Genomic DNA, 20243 nt, shown 5'->3' on the forward strand with positions numbered 1-20243 from the left:
GAAGCTGTACCCACTGGAGCAGGACGATTGATCAAGGGACCAGAGCGAAGGGTGGGGAGGTTGTTACCTACGGGAAACGGTGAAGCATATGCACAAGAAAAAAATGCACACAGTGAACGGTGGAGTTGGGGAGGATGAACAACCAAAGAAAAACACAACCGGTGAGTTAGCGAAAGATTTGAAAGGCCTGTTTGTGTCAAAAAAAGAAAAAAGATTGAAGCCACAACAGTCTATCCCCCAGTTGAAGGTTGCGCGCGTACTGGTGAGGCGCGAAACAAAGCAAACCTGTAGTGAACTTTAAAGTCACTGATAACTGTGAAGCCAGTGATGCAGAGTAGCTGAGTGGTCCGCCGAAAGGAAATGGCCCACTTGAAAGTCTCCACAAAATGTTTGATGTTTTGCTATAATGTGCAGTGGACAAGATTATTTTGTTATAATGTGCAGTGGACAAGATTAACCCCGAGGAAAGGGGAAGTTAAAAGGTAATTGCTTTAAGAGAGAGATTTCTTTGAACTTTTCTGATTGTGTTGTGGAACTACCAAGAGACACTGGGGCAAATACCATAAGGGAGAGCTGAAGGAAAAGTCGAAGTGGTCCTGCGGAGGTCTATGGAAAAAGCCTTGCACACTCGAAAGTCTTTGACATCAGTGAAAGGTCCGAGCCCAACTGAGGGAGACCTGGAATATGAAATAAGTTAGGAGAAGGGAACCCCTAACGAAGGTGAATAAAGCTTGGGGTAGGGAACCCCTTGCATAAAGCTTGGGGAAGGGAACCCATACAAGTGCTGTGATTGCAAGGTCCGAACCCGACAGAGGGAGACCTACGTGAACTTTGAAAGAACTGTTGGTAAACGTGATTTTAACGTGGAAGGCGAAGCGAGCCTCGACACAAGTTTTGAACTGCCATTTTTGGATAACCTGAGCCAGAGTGTGCCATACTGTTTACAGGGCCCGGTTTACTCCATACTGTCCAACGTGGGGAGGAGAGTTGACTCAGCCACCATAATCTTTTATGTTATAACACTGACTTTCCTTTGCATACGCATTCCCCTTTACACACCATTTGTATAAGAGATAGGGCAAGCATTCGTTTTTTTTTTTAGTATAGGCCATTTTGATTTGGCATAGACTGAGAAGGACTGTTTTCTTTATTATTTCATGGTAGAGACTACTCCCATCATAGCTATAGTGCAAAGTAGGAGTTTTCCGAACCCCAAGAATTGAATATAGGTTTTGAAACATGTATCTCTGGTGTCAGTGTTATACTTGGGATACATGCCTCCCTTACAAAGCAACATTTTCCACAGTGATGATACTTGCAGTTTCCAGCAGCGATGTATGCAAGTAGAGTTTACAGCACTAAAGTGTGGAAGCAGAGACTTGTTTAAAATGGTAGTGATGTGTGTAATCATAGTATGCAGCAGATAGGTTTCCAAGCTGTGCTTACACAAGAGAATGAGATCAATAGTGGCATAAGCAGCATGATATGGTCAAGTGACATCTACAGAATTAGTAGTAGCAAGTGGACCTTATCGGAGTGAGTATGCTATGAACTCTACTGTGTTTCAGTAGAGTGCATAGCACCCATACCGTGTGCAAGTAAAGTCAAGTAAAGCGCATAGTGGTTTTCCTTTAGCCAAGATTTAAGCTTTGCTTAAGAAAAAAGTACCAGGGGTATTTTGTGCAAAGGTAGATTCCAGATTGATAACGTGTGCCACTGAATCTCAAAATCCAACCAATGTGTGGCGCCGCTGTACAGGTATGTAATGTATCGCGTTCATTTTGAAAAGTCATCTATACAGGTGTAGTGTACAGCAGTGGCATGTATGTTGTTGCAGTACAGACCAGTGATCATTTCTGCAAATTCAGCACACAGAAATGATTGTGCGTGACCGCACAGTGAACAGCAGTGGTAATGTGCAAGTAAATTGTACAGCAATGAGCTGTTTGTACTGGTGTGATCGTGAGGGCAGGTCCGTACACAGCAGTGATGATTTTTGGAAGCACGCCTTGCAGCAGTAGATTTGTCCAAATGCTATGTAGATCACTGAGTGCAAGCACACAGTTTAGAACAGAACATGCTGGATTTTATGGGTAGCCATCAGCTGCAGGGTTTATATTCCATCAAGTGTCAGATAGACAATGGGAGCTAAGTTGGAGTTGCGTATGATGTCACTTTGAAACCCCAGATAGTTGTGTCCAAACACTGTGTACATCACTGAGAGCATGCACAAACAGTGTAGAACATACTGAATTGGATGGGTAGCCATCAATTGCAGAAGTTCCGTTTCATCAAGTGGTTTTGACTAGCATCAGATAGACATTGGGAGCTAAGCTTGAGTTGCCTTTGATGTCACTTGGAATCCCCAGGTGGAAGGCACCCCTGTTGAAATCTAAACATGTATAATTTTATATCCCCTCTTCCCCCACCTCCCAATATATGCCTTTTCAACCATGGACCAGTATTGTAGGTGGAGAGGCATAAGGGGTGCTAACAGATTGCTGCATCCTTCTCTGCTACCCTCGTGTCTTTGAAACTCTCCTCAGGTCTTGAAACCCGATGGAGAAGATGCAATGCTGAACCCCATGCCGTAACTGCACCACATTTGAATTCCCTAATCCTCGGCTCTGACGTCACAGCAGCAGAATGAGTTTTTGAAAGTAAATCGATATTGTTTGCTATGTGAGCTATACGCAACAATGATATCGTGTCATGCCTACATGTGACTGTGAATAACTTTAAAATTACAGATTGGATGACTGCTCCGATGGGAACCTTTCCTTTTTTTAAATGTTTTTATTGTGTTTTTGGTTAAAATTATACCATACACAATTATACAAACAAAATCCATCATTTCAATCAATGAAAACATATCCATTAAATTACATACCTATAAATCCATCTCAATTTCATAATCCATCGTGAAAATTTATTGAAAAGAATAAATACACCATGTACATTAAATTGCAAATGATCAAAGTTGTCGGGATTTAAAACTAAGACAAGAACAGCATCCGAATATAGTGTATACTTCTAATGTATCCTCCATGTTTCCAAGAATTCTCTTTAAAAATGTCACTGGAGCCACAATCAGCGAGTTACGGCTTCCTTCGGTTATTCTCGACCACAAATTACATGAAATAACCTCTGAGGTGGATTGAAATTTCCCCTAATAAGACTCTCCTTTGTACCAGGGCGGGGACAGTCCATTATGAAATGGTAAAGCATCTCCATTTCCACCGTTCTGCAAAGCCTACATGTGCGCTTAATTCTAGGCACACCTATTCTTGGGCCTACTATTTCCAGCGTATATAAAAAATGTAATCGATACCTGAGAAATCGTGTGCATATAGTTTCTGAGGGGAATTTGATGAGTCTTGTAATTCTCAGAATCACATATTGAAACAATGAACCTTTATATAGTTTTACTCTCGATAGATCCAGTTCATCATCCATTCTGTTCAGTTCCTCATCTTGCATTTAATAACAGATACTACTAAGCCCGAGATACATTAGCCTCTGTTAAATATCCTTCACATGAGGTCATAAATTCTACCAACATCCTGACAGACTTTTTGCAAGCATAAACTCTCTCAATTTCCCATGCAGTGAGCCATCTGCCCCTGCTCTTATTTTGTAGTATAGGTCTATTATACGACATTTATAGTGCGACCACCATGAATGTAGACACAACTCGAGCCTGATAACACTTTTTGGGACTGACAGGGGGAACCCTCATACAGGTCTCCAAATCTTCCCTTACTGTCTATCGAACCATTTCCTATTCCTGAATTGTTGCTATTCTAGGCCATACATTACCGCCACTGTAACTTTTACCCTATAAAACTCGATAAGAGGCCACAATGAATAAGCGCAATTCTTCATTTTAATAATTCACATTAGGGAAAACAACACATCAGCCTTACCCTCTGCTCACTCTTTAATAGCTTTCTCCTGGGACACTCTGGCTATTACAAAACATAGATAAATGAACTCATTTACCTCCTCATCTCTGTTCGTTGATGGCCCATACATATCTCTGCGCCTTCTTGTTCTTTTTTACCAATAATATTCTTGATTTCTCCAAGTTAATTAACAGACCATTTTCAAACAAATAGTCCACCACCCCATCCATTATGTGCTGCAGGCCTAGTGGGGTTTAAGCCAGTAGTATATCATCATCGGCATATGCGATGCAACCCACCCTAAGGTTCCCCAATCTAGGCAAACCTTTTCACTTGAGTAGGGGATTTTCCTTCTGTGTTAGGAGTTCGCTGCAATGATATGGACGTTAGTTGTAGAATTTATAGTAGCCTGCTACTGCACCCCTTCTACAGGACACATGTATTTTCAATTGGATCGAAACTGTTGTGTATGTATATTATAAGCGTTGTGTACAGTAACCAGTTGAGCGCACTACTAGATATTTTCATTAATCAGGTTCTGGTACAAATCTCTGCTTAGTGCTGCATGGTTTACTGTATTATTTTTGCATGCGCATTCAGTATTAAGTATCCTCTATGATGTGCATCTATCCCCCCGTTCATCCAATGTCTTTCTCTCCCAGGGATGGATGAACGAAATCCACAATTATGATCCTGAAACTTACCATGCCACGCTCACCCACTCTGTCTTCGTCCGCCTGGAAGGGGACACCTTAAGGCTCTCGAAGCCTAATAAAAATGTTTCCAGACGGGCCATCTACAATGAAGTGAAACCAGAAGTTACCTACATCAGCCAGAAAATCTACGACCTTACGGACAGTAAGGTGAGTGTTGTGGCAGGCATCCAACTCATTATGAAATAATGTTATAACCTGTTGCGATTGTGATGAGGTTTTGCAAGGGCTTTTAGGACAACCTTATACCTTTTTGGTTTTTAATTGTAGGAACATAAGATAGTTGTATTGTTTTTAACCTTCAAAGAAATATAGCTTTCATTTGAAAAGTGGAATTTTTTCTTAAAGGAAGATCTTCCGAAAACGTTCTATGTTTCTATTGGAAAATCTGAACATTCCACAGATGCCTCTCGGCAAACGTACACTAGGGGCGATGTAATCCACGAATTTCCTGTCTTAGTCATAAAATTGCAGTTCGGATCCATACATGTATCTTTGATGATGCAGGTAATCATTGTGCACTATCTTTTCATGAAAGTGAAGTTTGACAAAATGATATTGTGGAGATGAAAAGGTATGTATATGTATTAAGGGATAGAGGGGTAGGTAGTAGGGGCTGGGGTGGGTAAAGGAGTACCCACATTCATTTTCTTATTTAAACTGTGAAGGTTCACAATGCAATTTTGGCAAATAAATGACCACAAGGTAATTTATTGCGCTGCAAGGACATAGAAACTTCCAAATACCTCACCCTTCAGCCTGCTGGACCTCTACACAGAGATGTAATCTTAGGTCGGCTGACGGTCACATTTTGGCAGTTCAAGGTTGAGTTCTGTGGAACCACCTCTCTCTTCCATTCAGACTTGAATGCAATGTCAGTACTTGAAAAATAAAATATTGTAGGACCAATCTATTCCAGCAGCACTATGTTGGTTAACTTGTTCTGTCTTTGTGTCACAGTCTGGATGGTGCCACGTTCCGTCAGACACCATGTGATTCCAGACTACAATCTCCAAAAGAGATTGCGACGCTTGCATCACAATGTTGCGATACGCTCGCTATTGTGGAAGTAAATACCCGCGGCTTTCAGACCGACACTACTACTCAATGCGGTTTTCGTCTTTGCGAGCACTGTTTGGGAGAATCCCTTTTGCTGCTTCTACCTCCTTCATTTGGCTCCTGAACTCCTGCATCCGTCTCATGTGTTTTTTCTTTTCTTTTCCCTGATTGGAGAACGGCTTATTTGACCTCTAACATTTCTTTTTTTTTCTCCTTTCTTCCCATCTCTTACAATACACTGTTCTGCATAGGCAGCTTCGAGGTGGTCCATTAAGGTCTTCCTCTGCCATTCCGCCCTCGTCCTCTCCACAGGCTTGAGGAAGGTGTGCGTCCTACCAGGAGCAATTTTCTTCCAGTTTGACAAATTGAGTAGCCTCTTTTGCTCCTCTGGGGTGGCAGACTGAAGGCACCTCCAACCCCCATTGCTGCCTTGATGTATAGCCAATAGCCTCCCTTAGAACTAACATGGTCTTGGCCGATGCGGCCATTTACTGGCGGTTAGATGCAATACAGAGCAGTGCACAGGCATTAGCCCGACCCAGAATGTGTGTCCGAAGGTGCCACATCCGCCCCTGTAGTGGCTGCAGTCGCCATTCTGCCTCCCATTACTTTCCTAATGCCATAGTCTTTTCCTCTGGCTCCTCCGGGAGGTCTCTTTGGGGACCGCAAGTGTTACAGAACATTTGTTAACGAGTGTAATTCCACTTCCTCTGTCAGGTTATTGTCTTTCCAGATGCCACAACTAAAGCATCTTTTGTTCTCGCTCATCTTGGTGGTGTGGCTGCTACATGTGCAAACACCCTTTTGGAAGCTAAGAGCCCTGTGCTCTATGGTTTTGAGGCCCTGCTAGAGGCTACGAATAGAGTCTTCGACACTCCTTACAATGCCCAATCATTGGATCTGGAGTTACTCGCCCTTGAACAGGGATTACAAGGGGTTCTGTATTATGTGACAAAATTCAACCAATTTGTGGCCGAGGTTTCCTGGCTGAATGCCAAATGTGTGGACCTCTTCTATAGAAGGCTGTTGGACACCCTAAAAATGCCCTTCCAACAGTCCCAGTAACCCCTGACATATACCCTGAATTGCTTGATTTAGAGCTACAGATAGACGCTCATATCTCTGAGCATAAGGAAGAAAAGAAACATCCCTCCATACGCCCTGTTGCACTGACTTTGATGTTCGTGACAAGTCAGGGAATAAGTGGATCCTATGCAGATTGGTCCAATCCATGGACCACTCACCCCTGAAGAAAGGAGAACATTGCCAGTCGGCAAATGTATGTCTTTACTGTGACAAGTGTAACGCTTACCTGATTCCCGTAGAGGCGCCGGTCTTGACTGGGCGTATACCGTATCTTCAAAGGTGATGTGTAACACATGGCTGGCTCTTTGGGCTGGACCTCTGTGCACTGTATGTCTGACTCGAAGGGTAAGATGTCTGCAGATAGAAAATATGGGATTAAGGAACTGGGTTATTGAATGTCTCTCTCTTCTTCCCTTTCTCTTCTCCTGTAGAACCCCAAAGGTTAACGCTCTCACCTTAGGTAAGTGAACGCCGTGCTCTCCATCTGCCTCGGGGCAGGGTGCTGTAACCAGTTTCTTCACTGGATAAGGGGAGCAGGCCTCTTGACTTCAGAGGACTGCTGTCCGTCGTTTACTGCACGAACGGTAAGTTTCGAGTAATTCTAATGTCTTTAAAAGTCTTTAGTAATGATGTCTCTTGTTTTGCAGGGTTCCGGCGATGGCGGATGACGGGCTGAAGTGAGTTGAAGATGGAGCCCGTGTGATGAATAGAAGCGCCTGGAAGCACGTAAGTAAGCGCTTGTTGCCTGCTTCACGATGCGCTCTGTCTTTTTATTTTGCAGGTACAAGTTCGGAGCGGCTGCAGGGTGCCGGAATACCCACTGGGTTAGATGTGGAAAGGAGTAATGGCACGTGAGTATTAAAGTTCCCCAATGTCTTTAAACGCACCTTGTTTTGTCTTTCAGATGCGGGATGCAGCGCCGAAGGCCTCCGGAGCGTGCGAAGAGTTGGTAAGCTTTTGTCTTTCAGATGCCGGAATGCAGTGCGAAGACCTCCAGAGCGCACGAAGAGTAGGTAAGCCTTTGTCTTTCAGATGCCGGAATGCAGCACGAGGCGTTGGTGACAGCCGATGGACCAGGTAAGTGAAGCGCTGTCACTGAAGACCGTAATGCTAACCTGTTCTTTCTTGTCTTTATAGGTGTTGCTGAAGACTGGATTCAGGATGGTAAGCCTTTTTCCTTAGGCCCAGGATCAGATGCAGAAGACACGATGAGCGTTCTGCTGCAGAGGATGCAGAATAACGCAAAGCAAGATTCATCCATCGGGTGTGGTTTAAATAGCCTCCTGTAGTGCTTAGGTGTCTCCTTCCACAGCCACGCCTAGGTAAGAAAAGAGTTCCTGCTTTCCAGAAGAGTTCCAGTGTTCTGAACCTAGGGAGTGGCTCCTGCCCCACCCAACAGGAAAAGTAGCTCCAACAGAAGAGGATCAGAGGCTCAACTGGCAGGCAAGTAAGCAGCATGGTCTGCTGCAGGTAAGTCCACCCAAGCATTATGAGCCCGGCGCTTCCAGCGCTGGGACTGGGCATATTTATGAGCCTGGTGCCACTGGCGCCAGGACTGGGTCCAAAAGGTCCCAATTGGGACTGGTTGGCACTCGGAACCTGGGTTATGGATCTGCTTCCAAGGGAGTTGGGAAAACCCTGACCTTTTGGAAGCAGAGATCATGACAACAAGTCCGGCCATCGTATACACCTATGTCCTCGTAGGACAAAATGGGCATTGGAAAATGAGCAAACGTGTCTCGAGATCTGTCTGGACGAGTCTAACCGATAACCGGCTCTTCTTGAATCAAAACCCCATGTATAACTGCAAGTCACTCTGATCCTACCCAATCGCTGTCAGATTTATAGACTCTGGAGCTTCAGGGTCCTTCATGGACACTACCTTTGCCCAACTTCACTGTATACCTATAAATGAAAAGGCACATCTAAAAGCTGTACGAGCAGTTGATGGCACTGCTTTGATATCTGTCCTGCTTGCTTCCTGTACTGCTCTCTTTATGATGAGTACTGAACAAGAACACCAGGAAAACCTTATTTTGAAGCTTATTTCTGCTCTTCACTTTAAGGTTATCTTAGGGTCTCCCTGGTTACAGTTGCACAATCTCATAATAAACTGGATATTATAAAAGGTTGATTTCTCATCGCAGTATTGTACACTTTACTGTAACTCGCCCCCATTCTAGAACATCCTTCTCGTATCTTGGCTGGACTCCATACCATCGGAGAAGCCAAAATATCAGTACCCAGTGCCTACCACACATTCCAAGAGGTTGCAGACCATTTACCTCCCCACAGTGAATATTAATGTCCAATCGATTTGCTTCCAGATGCTACTCTACCTCTCGCTTGTATATATTCTCTGACTCGACACGAGGATATAATCTTCAAAACCTACTTTGACGATTCCCTGTGCAAGGGGTGGATACGACCCTTCAAGTTACCGGCTGCCTCTCCCTTGTTCTTTGTACCCAAAAAATAGGCTACTCTCTGACCCTGTATCGATTGCCATTTGCTCAACGAGATTACTATAAAGAACCGATGCACATTTCCTCAGATCTCGATCCCTTGGCTGCCTCCAAACTCAGGTCTGTGTCCGGGCTCCCTGAATGGAAAAATACCGGGCCATTCCGACTTTGAAAGCCCGGTATTTCCCCATTCAGGGAACCCGGACCATCCCCATTCGAGCCCCCATAGGGCTCAAATGGGAATGGGGAGCATGCTAACTACGGGCCCGTAAATGACGGGCCCGTTGTTAGCATGCTGGGCCCCTCGCAGGACCCACAAAGGACGTCTGGTCTGACCAGACGTCCTGAGCGGGTCCCGCGAGGGGACCTCGTAATGCGGCGGTATGGGATTAACGGCGCCGGCAGCATTACCGGCGCCGTTAAACCCATAACGCCTCACTCCTAATGAGGCAGAATGACAGTTCCCAAACATTTTGTATATGTTTGTTGTCTTCTATTTGGACGATATTCTTATATATTAGACACTGTGGAAAAACACATGTTGCATGTGCAAACAGTATTACAGAGGCTATGCGAAACCCATCTTTGTTCCAAGCTAGAAAAGTGCTCTTTCCATGTCACAGACTTAGAATTCCTCTGGTCCCTATTAACTCCTAAAGGAGTACACATGTGTCCAAAGAAGGTCGAGGCGCTATTGGATTAGCCGGCTTCCAACCACACTCTGTGCCTTGCAATCCTGACTGGGATTCGCAAATTTCTATCGCCTTTTCATGTTGACCTTTTCCACGATGGCAGCACCACTGACAGAGCTCACTAAAGCCACTGCTCTTTTCAGTTGGTCGCACACAGCACATTGTGCTTTTGAGTCACTCAAAGCGTTTACGACTGCTCCCGTCCTACAGCACTCGGATCCTGAAAAGCAATTCCTCATCGAAACAGGTGCGTCCCCATTGACTATGGGTGCTATACTCTGAAAGAGATATGCTCAACCCGATTGCATTCATGTCGCATAAATATAACCCAGAAGAAAGGAATTACATGGTCACAGAAAGTGAGCTTCTGGCAGTGCGCATGGCATTTCAGGAATGGCGGCATCATCTTTAAGTAGCTCTCCATCAGGTCATCATCTATTCGGACTATCGTCATCTCCAAGCCATTGCTTCCGTGAAATACACCAACACTAGACAAGACCGATGGCACTTATATATTTTTTTTATTTGCATCAAAATTGCATAAACAGTTAAGAAAATAAACAGAAGAAAAAACAAAACCGAGTATGTAACCACTTTAAAATTGAAATTAAAATTAACATTTTCTGGACAGACCACTCTCCGGGAGGACCTCCAGCAAAAATGTCATCACTGCTAACACATAGGATATTTTTTGACTAGTCATTAGGCGTGACCCTCATACTGGGGTGGGTGTAATGTCTTATCTCTATGGCCGTTATACGTCAGGAGGAACAGTCCTCTTTCCGTGACGATAAAAAGTGGGCTGCGTCCCACGTGGTATGGAGGGAGGGGTTACCGCGGGAGAAGGGCAGTTAAGAAATAAAGGAGAAGCCTAGCAGACGTACGAGTGTCGTGTCCGTTATTTCACTTGCCGAATCATAATTGCATGTATTATTGTTAAAGGCACTTGCGGTAAAGAGCTCAACAATGGCGACGAGGATTAATCTGCTGCCGGAGCACGTCTAAAGCAGTAGCCCTGACTGCTGGCGGCGTGTGAACCCAGGCGCTTGACTGCCTGATCCGGCGCCACCCGCGAAGCCCGCGAGACCCCGACACACGCAAGTAAGAGCCTCCGCCCGCGCCGCAGACATAAGCCGGAAAGGAACCGCCGACCCACGTGTCACGCATGCCGCGTGTTACACGCGGTGCTCACAGAGCCGCGTATTACACGTGGCGCTCAGCGGGTAATGCACGCACTTGAAATTTTAACCCACATTGACGCAGGCACAGCGCGAGGAGGGCATCAGAGGCCTACCATACGTGCAACAGCTTCAGTGCACGGAGAAGGGGCTGGAAAGTACATGGCAAGCCGTTAAAAAGCGGGAAGCACATCAAAGGCCCACCACGTGCACAGTCATTACCAGCACGCAAAAGCCGCTACGACACGCATTGTGAGCACAGACAGGAAACTAAAATGTCTGCTGACAACCCCGACAGCGGCAGTTTGAGCCCCTCTTCCAGTTCCACGACCCGCCAAGCCATCCACAAAGACGACTGTGGCTCTGAATCACTACAACTACTGGCTGTCCCGCCTTTCGACATGTCTGACACAAGCAGCCTTGCCCCTAGATGGGCCAGATGGCTCAAAGAACTACATGTTTACATAGACGCATCAGGGGTGAGAGAGGAGCGCCGACTGAGAGGAATTCTACTCCACTCACTAGGACCAGTGGTGCGAGACATCGTTTTGAAATGCCTGAGGACAACACAGACACCTTCCAAGGTATTATAGACGCCCTGAATGCCTATTTTGCACCATTGCGAAATGTTGATTATGAACGTCACATCTTCCACACCTCCACGCAGGACAGCAGTGAGAACATGGACAGTTTTGTAATGCGGCTCAGGAAAAGAGCAAAATATTGTGATTTTGACAGATACTCAACGGAAGAAGCAATAAAATCCCAAACCATCGCCGGGTGTGCCTCTCAAGATTTCAGGAAGAAATTACTCCAAAAGAGCAGGACATTAGAAGAAATACTGCAACTCGCACGAGCGGACGCTGCGCTCACGCAACAGACTGAATCACTGGACAACATCAAAATCACTCAGTCTGCCTCCACGGCTTCGATATGCCCCATCAGAACGTCCAAAGAAGCACCACGTCTCACTGAACTAAAAAAATGCTATAGGTGCGGTTTCAAATATCCTCACGTTGGCCCATGTCCAGCCATAGGACACAACTGCGACAAGTGCGGAGGTGAAAACCATTTCCAATCAGTATGCAGAAACATCAAATTCTTCCCATCGTCTGAAGTGCACCGAGACACCAGGAGGTCAGACCGAAGTGCAAAAAAGGAAAGCCCGAGATCTCATAGGAGGCAGTCACCCCTAGGATCCAGACATCACTCGCAAAGCTTGTCCCGTGATATGCCAAGAGAAGGGAGAAGGCGGGAAGAAAGAAGAGAGTATGAGAGCAGGAGACACTCCAGACAAAAGATCAGACACCTAGAAAGTTCACCCCTCAGAAGGCGAGACTCTCACTCATCCTCATCCAGTGGGGACAGGAAAAGGGGATACGTGCATGCAATTGGAAACAGCATAGCCACGGAATACAGTCCCACTTTACTACTACAAATAAACGGACAAAACAGAGAATTCCTAATTGACACAGGGGCAACAGTAAATGTCATAAATGATGAGATCTACACGAGACTCAACCACAAGAAATCACTAAAAGAATCGGACACATTAATATACCCTTATGGATCAAACACGCCTCTCAACTGCCAAGGGATGTTCATGGCACACTGTCAATACAAAGATAAAAGTCAGATGATCAAAATATACGTCATAAAAGGAGATGTACCAGGGGGCAGCATCTTGAGCTTCAAATCTGCAATTCAAATGGGACTCATCCAAATCATGTATCAAATAATGTCGGCCTACACTACCAGCCACAAAGACCTGATAAAACAAATGTTTCCTTCTCTATTCAAAGGTTTGGGCAAGTTAAAGGATAAACAAGTAAAGCTACATATCAACCCCCAAATAACCCCGACTGCACAGCATTACAGAGGCATACCACTAAACATACAAAGGCATGTGGAGAACGAGATCCAATCCTTATTGCAGCAGGACATCATAGAACCAGCATCCGGACCAACTCCCTGGGTATCTCCCATTGTACCCGTACCAAAGAAAGACAGCAAAGACAGCATCCGCATCTGCGTGGACATGAGGGCCCCTAATGTAGCCATAGAGCGGGAACGACACCTGGCCCCAAGAATGACTGATATGATGCATTTACTGCATGGATCCAAAGTGTTCTCTAAGCTAGACCTGAATAAGGGATACCATCAGTTGGAACTACACCCTACCTCGAGGTACATCACCACCTTCTCAACGCGCATAGGTCTGTTCAGATATAAAAGACTCAGCTTTGGAGTGTCGGCGGCCGCCGAAATATTCCAAAATGAAATACACCAAGTGATAAAACATATTCCTAATTGCCTAAATTATTCGGACGACATCTTGATATTTGGCATCACACAAGAAAGTCATGATGACACGCTGAGGAGAGTCTGCATGGCACTGGAAAATGCCCACCTCACACTCAACCCGGACAAATGCGAAATAAGCAAATCCACCCTAAAATTCTTTGGACACATCTTTTCAAAGGATGGTCTAAAACCAGACCCGGAAAAGGTGCAAGCTCTGGTTGAGACACCCACACCCACGACCGTTTCCGCAGTACGCTCTTTCCTGGGAATGGCGAGTTATTGCACCCGCTACATACAGGATTTTGCCTCAGTAAGCACGCCGCTGCGACTCCTAACCGGAAAACATCAAGAATTTCAGTGGTCAAATGATTGCGAAGAAGCCTTCCAAGAAATCAAAAAGAGAATTGCAACAGCCTCCTGTATGGCTTATTATGACCCCGACCTTGACACCGAACTCACAGTAGATGCGAGCCCAGTTGGACTAGGAGCAATATTAGCACAATCCAGGCCTGGTGCACCCCCTGACTCGCCAAGAAAAATTGTAGCCTATGCCAGCCGCAGCCTCTCCAAGACAGAATGCTCTTACTCTCAGCCAGAAAAGGAGAGTCTAGCGGTAGTGTGGGCGTGTGAGCACTATCACCTATTTCTGTATGGACGCCCATTCACCATAATCACAGATCACCAGGCCCTCACCACCATTTATGGGAAACCGAATGCGAGAATGCCACCCCGAATCGCCAGAAGGGGTCTAAGATTACAAGAATACTCCTTCAAAATAATACATCGACCAGGCAAAGACAACAATCCAGCCGATTTCCTATCACGTTATCCACTCCCGGCCCAGGACGAGCGCCAATCACACAAAGCAAATCAATACCTCCGATACCTGATCAGCAGTGCACTACCGAAATACATCACCACGGCACAACTGCTTGAAGAGACACAAAAGGACGGACTACTCCAGAAGGTGCAGACCTGCCTCAAATCGAACCAATGGCAAGTCAACGCGAAAGGAGCATCCTCTCTGTCCACGGAAGAGGAACAACACTTCCGCACATTCAAACTAGTTCGTCACATGCTATCTACATCACCGGAAGGGCTATTACTGAAAGAAAACAAAATAGTCATCCCAAGAACCTTGCAAGATCAGATACTAGACATTGCACATGCTGGACACAGAGGAATCGTGTCAACCAAGAGGCAGCTTAGAACCAAGGTATGGTTCCCATCCATAGATGAACGAGTAGAGCAGCTACTACGAAAATGCCTACCATGTCAGGCGGTGGCACCGCGCACGTTCCCAGAACCACTCAAAACCTCAGAGATGCCACTGCAAGTGTGGGATGAAGTAGCTGTAGATATGTTTGGCCCGCTGATGAATGGCAAGTACGTCTTGGTAATCATTGATGAAATGTCGCGATTCCCAGAAGTACATCTGGTTCACTCGACCAGTGCACAGTCCATCATACCTGCACTGGACAAAACATTCGCCGACTATGGCATACCTTCCAGAGTCAAGTCGGACAATGGTCCTCCTTTCACGAGCCACGACTTTGCAATGTTCGCAGAACATCTTGGGTTCCAACACCACAAGGTCACACCGCTGTGGCCCCAGGCGAATGGAATGGTAGAACGTTTCATGGGAAACCTTAAGCGCACTCTACAAATCTGCTCCATTACAAATGGATTGTTCATGCAAGCCATCTGCACTTTGCTGCGAGAATATCGGAACACACCGCACAGCTCGACGGGTGAATGCCCGTCAATGCTAATGTTCGGACGTGTCATCAAGACACGACTTCCTCATCACGTGCAAAGAAAGGATGAGTTCTCGCACACAAAGAAAGCCAGAAGCAAAGACCGAGAAAGCAAGATTAAAATGAAGAGATACACTGATATAAGAAGAAATGCCAGACCTAACACCATCTGCATCGGCGACCAAGTACTAGTACGACAAAAACAAGTCACGAAGGACATGCCTGCTTTCAAGCCAGATCCCATGAGAGTAACCCACATTCAAGGGTCAATGATAACTGCCTCCAGCCCCAACAGAACAATCACTAGAAATTCATCTTTCTTCAAGGTTTTCAACAGCACCGACACCACCGCCACTGCATCAACAATGTCGGAAGGTGACTCCTCAGACACCGACTCTAGCTACAGGGAGGAGGAAAGAGATGCGGATGATAGTGGCAGCGAAAGTGACAGTACACTGGCAACATCAGCCCCATCGGTACGTAGCCCATCCAAGAGGGTCATTCGTAGACCCATAAGATGGATTGAAGAACTCAACTGAACACCAGTGAAGTGTTTGTTCAAGGAGGGGGAAGATGTAATGTCCTATCTCTATGGCCGTTATACGTCAGGAGGAACAGTCCTCTTTCCGTGACGATAAAAAGTGGGCTGCGTCCCACGTGGTATGGAGGGAGGGGTTACCGCGGGAGAAGGGCAGTTAAGAAATAAAGGAGAAGCCTAGCAGACGTACGAGTGTCGTGTCCGTTATTTCACTTGCCGAATCATAATTGCATGTATTATTGTTAAAGGCATTTGCGGTCAAGAGCTCAACAGTGGGGTGGGGTGGGGTGGGGTGGGGAGAGAGAGAGAGAGAGAGAGAGAGAGAGAGAGAGAGAATAAATATATATATATATATATATATATATCTCCAGGTGGATGTTAAAGTCCCCAAGAAGGAGTTCAGTGGTCGAGGCCAGGAGGGAGGATGAGAGGTGTGGCCGAGAGAGCCTGCAGACAAGGCATTCTAAAGAGTAGTAGGCCTGCATAGGAATGACAGAGGCAGGAATCCACTCCGGGAAGATTAAGGCTACACCCCCTCCGGAACGGTTGGATCTGAGCGCGGAGAGCATCTTGTAGCCATCAGGGAGGAGAGTGTGAAAGCTTGTGACAGAGCTGGTCGTGTGCCATGTCTCGGTGAGACGAGGACATCGAGATCACGTTCTTCCAGGAGGTGGCAGATGTCAGAGGAGTGTTTGACAGCTTAGCGAGAGTTGAGAGTGGCAATATGGAGAGGGTTGCCAACCTTGAAAGACTTCTGGGGAGGGGTACAAATCAGAGGTACGCCCTGCAGAGGTGTAGAAGGAGACCGAGGGGGGGGCAGAAGAGGAAGGAGGAGAGGGCAAGGTAGCCAAGGAGGAGGCATAGGGGGGGCAAGGAAGCCGAAGAAGGGAGAGAAGGGACAGCAGGAGAAGAAAGGAAATTGATAAGGCACAGGAAGCGTCTATCAAAGAGGAGAAGGTTGGCCTGAGGGCCTTGGACCAAGACGGTGCCATTCAGGTAAACATTAATGATGACCTTAGAGGAGTGGAAGGGGGCCGGGAGGGCCTCCCACTGGATGCCACCATTAATGGGAGAAGAGAAAGGAGAGAGCACAGAGACCAAATGAAGAGTCCATAGGTCTGGCAAGGGAACGACAAAGAGGATGTCGGTGAGGGTCTGTCTAGAGCAAGGTTGTCCGACGTACGGCCCGCGGGCCACAATGCGGCCCTCTGAGCCATTTCATGTGGCCCGTGAGGCCATAGCCTAGTTTATTTATTTGCTTGATGTTTTTCGGGTCCGTGGACCCGATTCATTAATTTATTCTGTAATGCTGGGTCTGGCCAGCATTGCGGAAATAAATTAATTAATCAGGTCCACGTACCCGACAAACATTGAGCAAATAAATAAATAAACCATGCCGTGGCAGAACACTGTTACTGCCTGTGGTGCTCCATAGGAGTGGGCACCAGAGGCAGTATAGGCCATGACCAGGTTTATTTATTTATTTGCTCGATTTTTGTCGAGCCCGTGGACCCGATTAATTAATTTATTTCTGTAATGCTGGGTCTGACCAGCCTTGCAGAAATAAATTAATCGGGTCCACGGACCCGACAAACATTGAGCAAATAAATAAATAAACCATGCCGTGGCAGAACACTGTTACTGCCTGTGGTGCCCCCTGGAAGGGGGCACCAGAGGTAGTAACAAGCCATGGCCTGGTTTATTTATTTATTTTTTCAATGTTGTCGGGTCTATGGACCCGAATTCTGGCCCGTGGCGGAGCACTGTTACTGCCTCTGGTGCACTGGGGGCACCAGAGGCAGTCACAGGCCATGGTCTGGTTTATTTATTAATTTGTATGGGTGTGGATGTCCTGTGAGTGCGCTGCTTTCCCTATGTTGCCAACCTCTGAACCCTGAAAAGTAGATGTATGCATGCTTGACATGCGGCCAACTTTGCACCAGACCTGCAGATGAACTTAACTGGTCTGCTGTTAAATATCAGTGACCAGTTTAATGGTATCCACTACCGAATAATTGCTCATTTTACTATAGCCAATATGATAGCTCAGTGGGTTGGGCGCTCACTGCTGCGATGTGTGTGCTTTCAGCATTACATTTAACTTCTCTATGGTGTGGAATGCTTTGTGCTCCTTCAGGATATTTGGCACACGCCGACGATGCCTCTTCAGGCATAGTGTGTGGAAAGGTGCTTTCTCTGAAATCATCCTGAGATACACAGGTTGTATTGTTCAATACAAGATTCTTTTCAGCCGAAAGATGGATTTTGATTCTCCTCTTCTGACCCTGTTCTGCTATTCCTTCCTCTTCTTGTCGCACATCCTACGAGAATAAGGGCCAGCATTCATCTCTTGCTATCTGAATTGGTTGCGTTTGCTTAAAATGTTTTCCATTAATTTAGTTTTTTGAAATATTGTATTGCTAGGCACATTTTTCCCATCGCTGCGTCTTTCTACTTAATTTATATGACAAAATCATTGCTAACAAAGTGGCGTGGCGTGTTGTGTGGGGGAGGCATGGTATCACAAGTATAACACGTACACAATAGGTAAAATATGAAAAATCTTTATTGAAGTTTTCTGGGGTTGGACAAACTCCTACTTTGCCCTATGACTAAGATGGGAGAAGTCTTCAATTGGGTTCACCTTTGTGTGATTAATTTTCCACATTTTATCTTTTGAATGGGATTATGCTTCTTTCATTACCACAGAAGTAATGAATGTGTATTACAGAGATAAACTGCCATATGTATTGGGCACACTGCACAGGCAGCATCAATCACTAACAAAGAAGTAATGAATGTGTATTACAGAGATACATAGGCATATGTATTGGGCACACAGTGCAAATGCTCAGGCAGCATCAATCATGCTTTGTACAGGACAATGCTGAACTAAATTGGGAACAACCAGCATAGACATGTTGCTACAGAGGCATATTTTGGGCACAACCAGCATGCCAATGTGTTACATCAGTGACAGTGCTGTTTTACACTGGTGACACATTGATCATTAAAATGTGGTGTGCTCTACAATGTTCTTGTCTGCTGTTGGTGACATGGAATGTACATGTTCCCCTTTAGAACTGATTGTAAACTTATGGCTTTTTGGCCACTTTTCCTGCTGTAAAATGCACCATTTGAGCCTTATATTTGAAGAAAAAAATCTTGGGGGGGGGTTCCCCCCAAACCCTCACTAGATCGTGATAGCTCCCTCGCTACGCTCGGTCGCCCCCACTATTTCAGAAAAATGTCAACACATACACACTGGAAGAAATCACAAGAAACTAACCTTTGATCACTGTCCCTGACGCCAAAAGCTATCTTTGGGACTGCATGGCTATCACTGCCTGTGATGCTATTGTGTCAAAGGTCACACACCATCGATTTTGAATATACTGCTTTTGGTGAGGGCGTTGACATTTGGCTCGCCGGCCCACCGGGAGTCAAAAAGTTAATGCTTCGGCCCCACATTCAAAAAAGGTTGGACAAGCCTGGTCTAGAGGAAGCACTCTTATAGGTGTCAGCGATAGGGAGGCCTGGGTTGGAGACCAGGATATCCTTTTTGAACTTCTTACCAGACTTAGTGAGGAGAGCAGGATAGTCGCTAGAGAAGCAGTTTGAAAAGATAGAAGAAACAGAGAGCACCATAGAGTAGGTGGGGAAAGAGGAAAGAGGAAGAAGAGTGGAGGGGAAAGCTGGGGGGAGAGGCACTAACGTAGGACACAAGGGCTGCAAGCAGACTAGACCGAAAGGGACAAGACAATAGTGGACAATTGACTAAGTAGACAAGAGCTCAGATGGAAGAGCAGGCAGAAAACAAGGCAGTCCGGTAATGAAATCAGGTTACCAGGGCATAAGGAACAGAGCAGTCATTAAAAAGAGAACCTGGAGGAGGGTGTAGCACAGCAGATCACAGAACAATATACAAAAGAACAAAGCAGTCGACAAATGTAAGCCTAGAAGGAAGAATGCAGCAGAACACAAAGCAATACAGTGCAGGGAGGGGGGAGCGGACCCACACATGCTGCAGTGCGAGAATACAACATTTACATATGCACAACTTACTGTACCACAGAGCACCTGTCCTCACCCCAGCACCAGAGAAGTTGACGTTTGTGTTTTGCCTGATGATGGTGGGCATGGCCTGTGGGGACAGAGGGAGTAAACACATGTTGGTGCATGCTTGCCTGCTGTCTGGACAGGGGTTCGGGCCCTGGGTCCTCCTAGTCTGAATAGGAATTGCCCTTTTCTTTGACTGCCCTTCCCTTCGGATGCCTGGGTGAGAGACGCCCTTGAGCTAAGAGTTAAGAGCAGAAAGGAGGAGGCAGGGCTAAGGTGGATGGTGGTTAGGCCAGGTGACCTAGATCCACTTGCACCTGCTCCCCATCTGCAAAGGAAAAGAAGCTGGAGGGCTACTTAAGTAGGGGAAAAGAGCGGCAACCAGGAAGGCACCTGGTGGGCAGGGCTTAGGCCAGGTGCCCTAGATCTACTACCACCTGCTCCCCATCTGCAAAGGAAAAGAAGCTGGAGGGCTGTTTAAGTAGGG

General features: G+C 46.1%; 1 protein-coding gene across 2 annotated transcripts in view; it reads left to right on the forward strand.

The window, feature by feature from the left end:
• TEX2 (testis expressed 2) overlaps positions 1-20243 on the forward strand; it is a 1181730-nt gene that overhangs the window by 448278 nt on the left and 713209 nt on the right. For both annotated transcript variants that reach the window (XM_069654999.1, XM_069655000.1), the window contains exon 3: positions 4568-4768. In XM_069654999.1, the coding sequence (XP_069511100.1) occupies positions 4568-4768 (201 nt within the window). The remainder of the gene's footprint in view (positions 1-4567; positions 4769-20243) is intronic.

Source organism: Ambystoma mexicanum, chromosome 3q (assembly GCF_040938575.1).
Source record: "Ambystoma mexicanum isolate Mex_15411 chromosome 3q, UKY_AmexF1_1, whole genome shotgun sequence".
NCBI classification, from domain to species: domain Eukaryota; kingdom Metazoa; phylum Chordata; class Amphibia; order Caudata; family Ambystomatidae; genus Ambystoma; species Ambystoma mexicanum.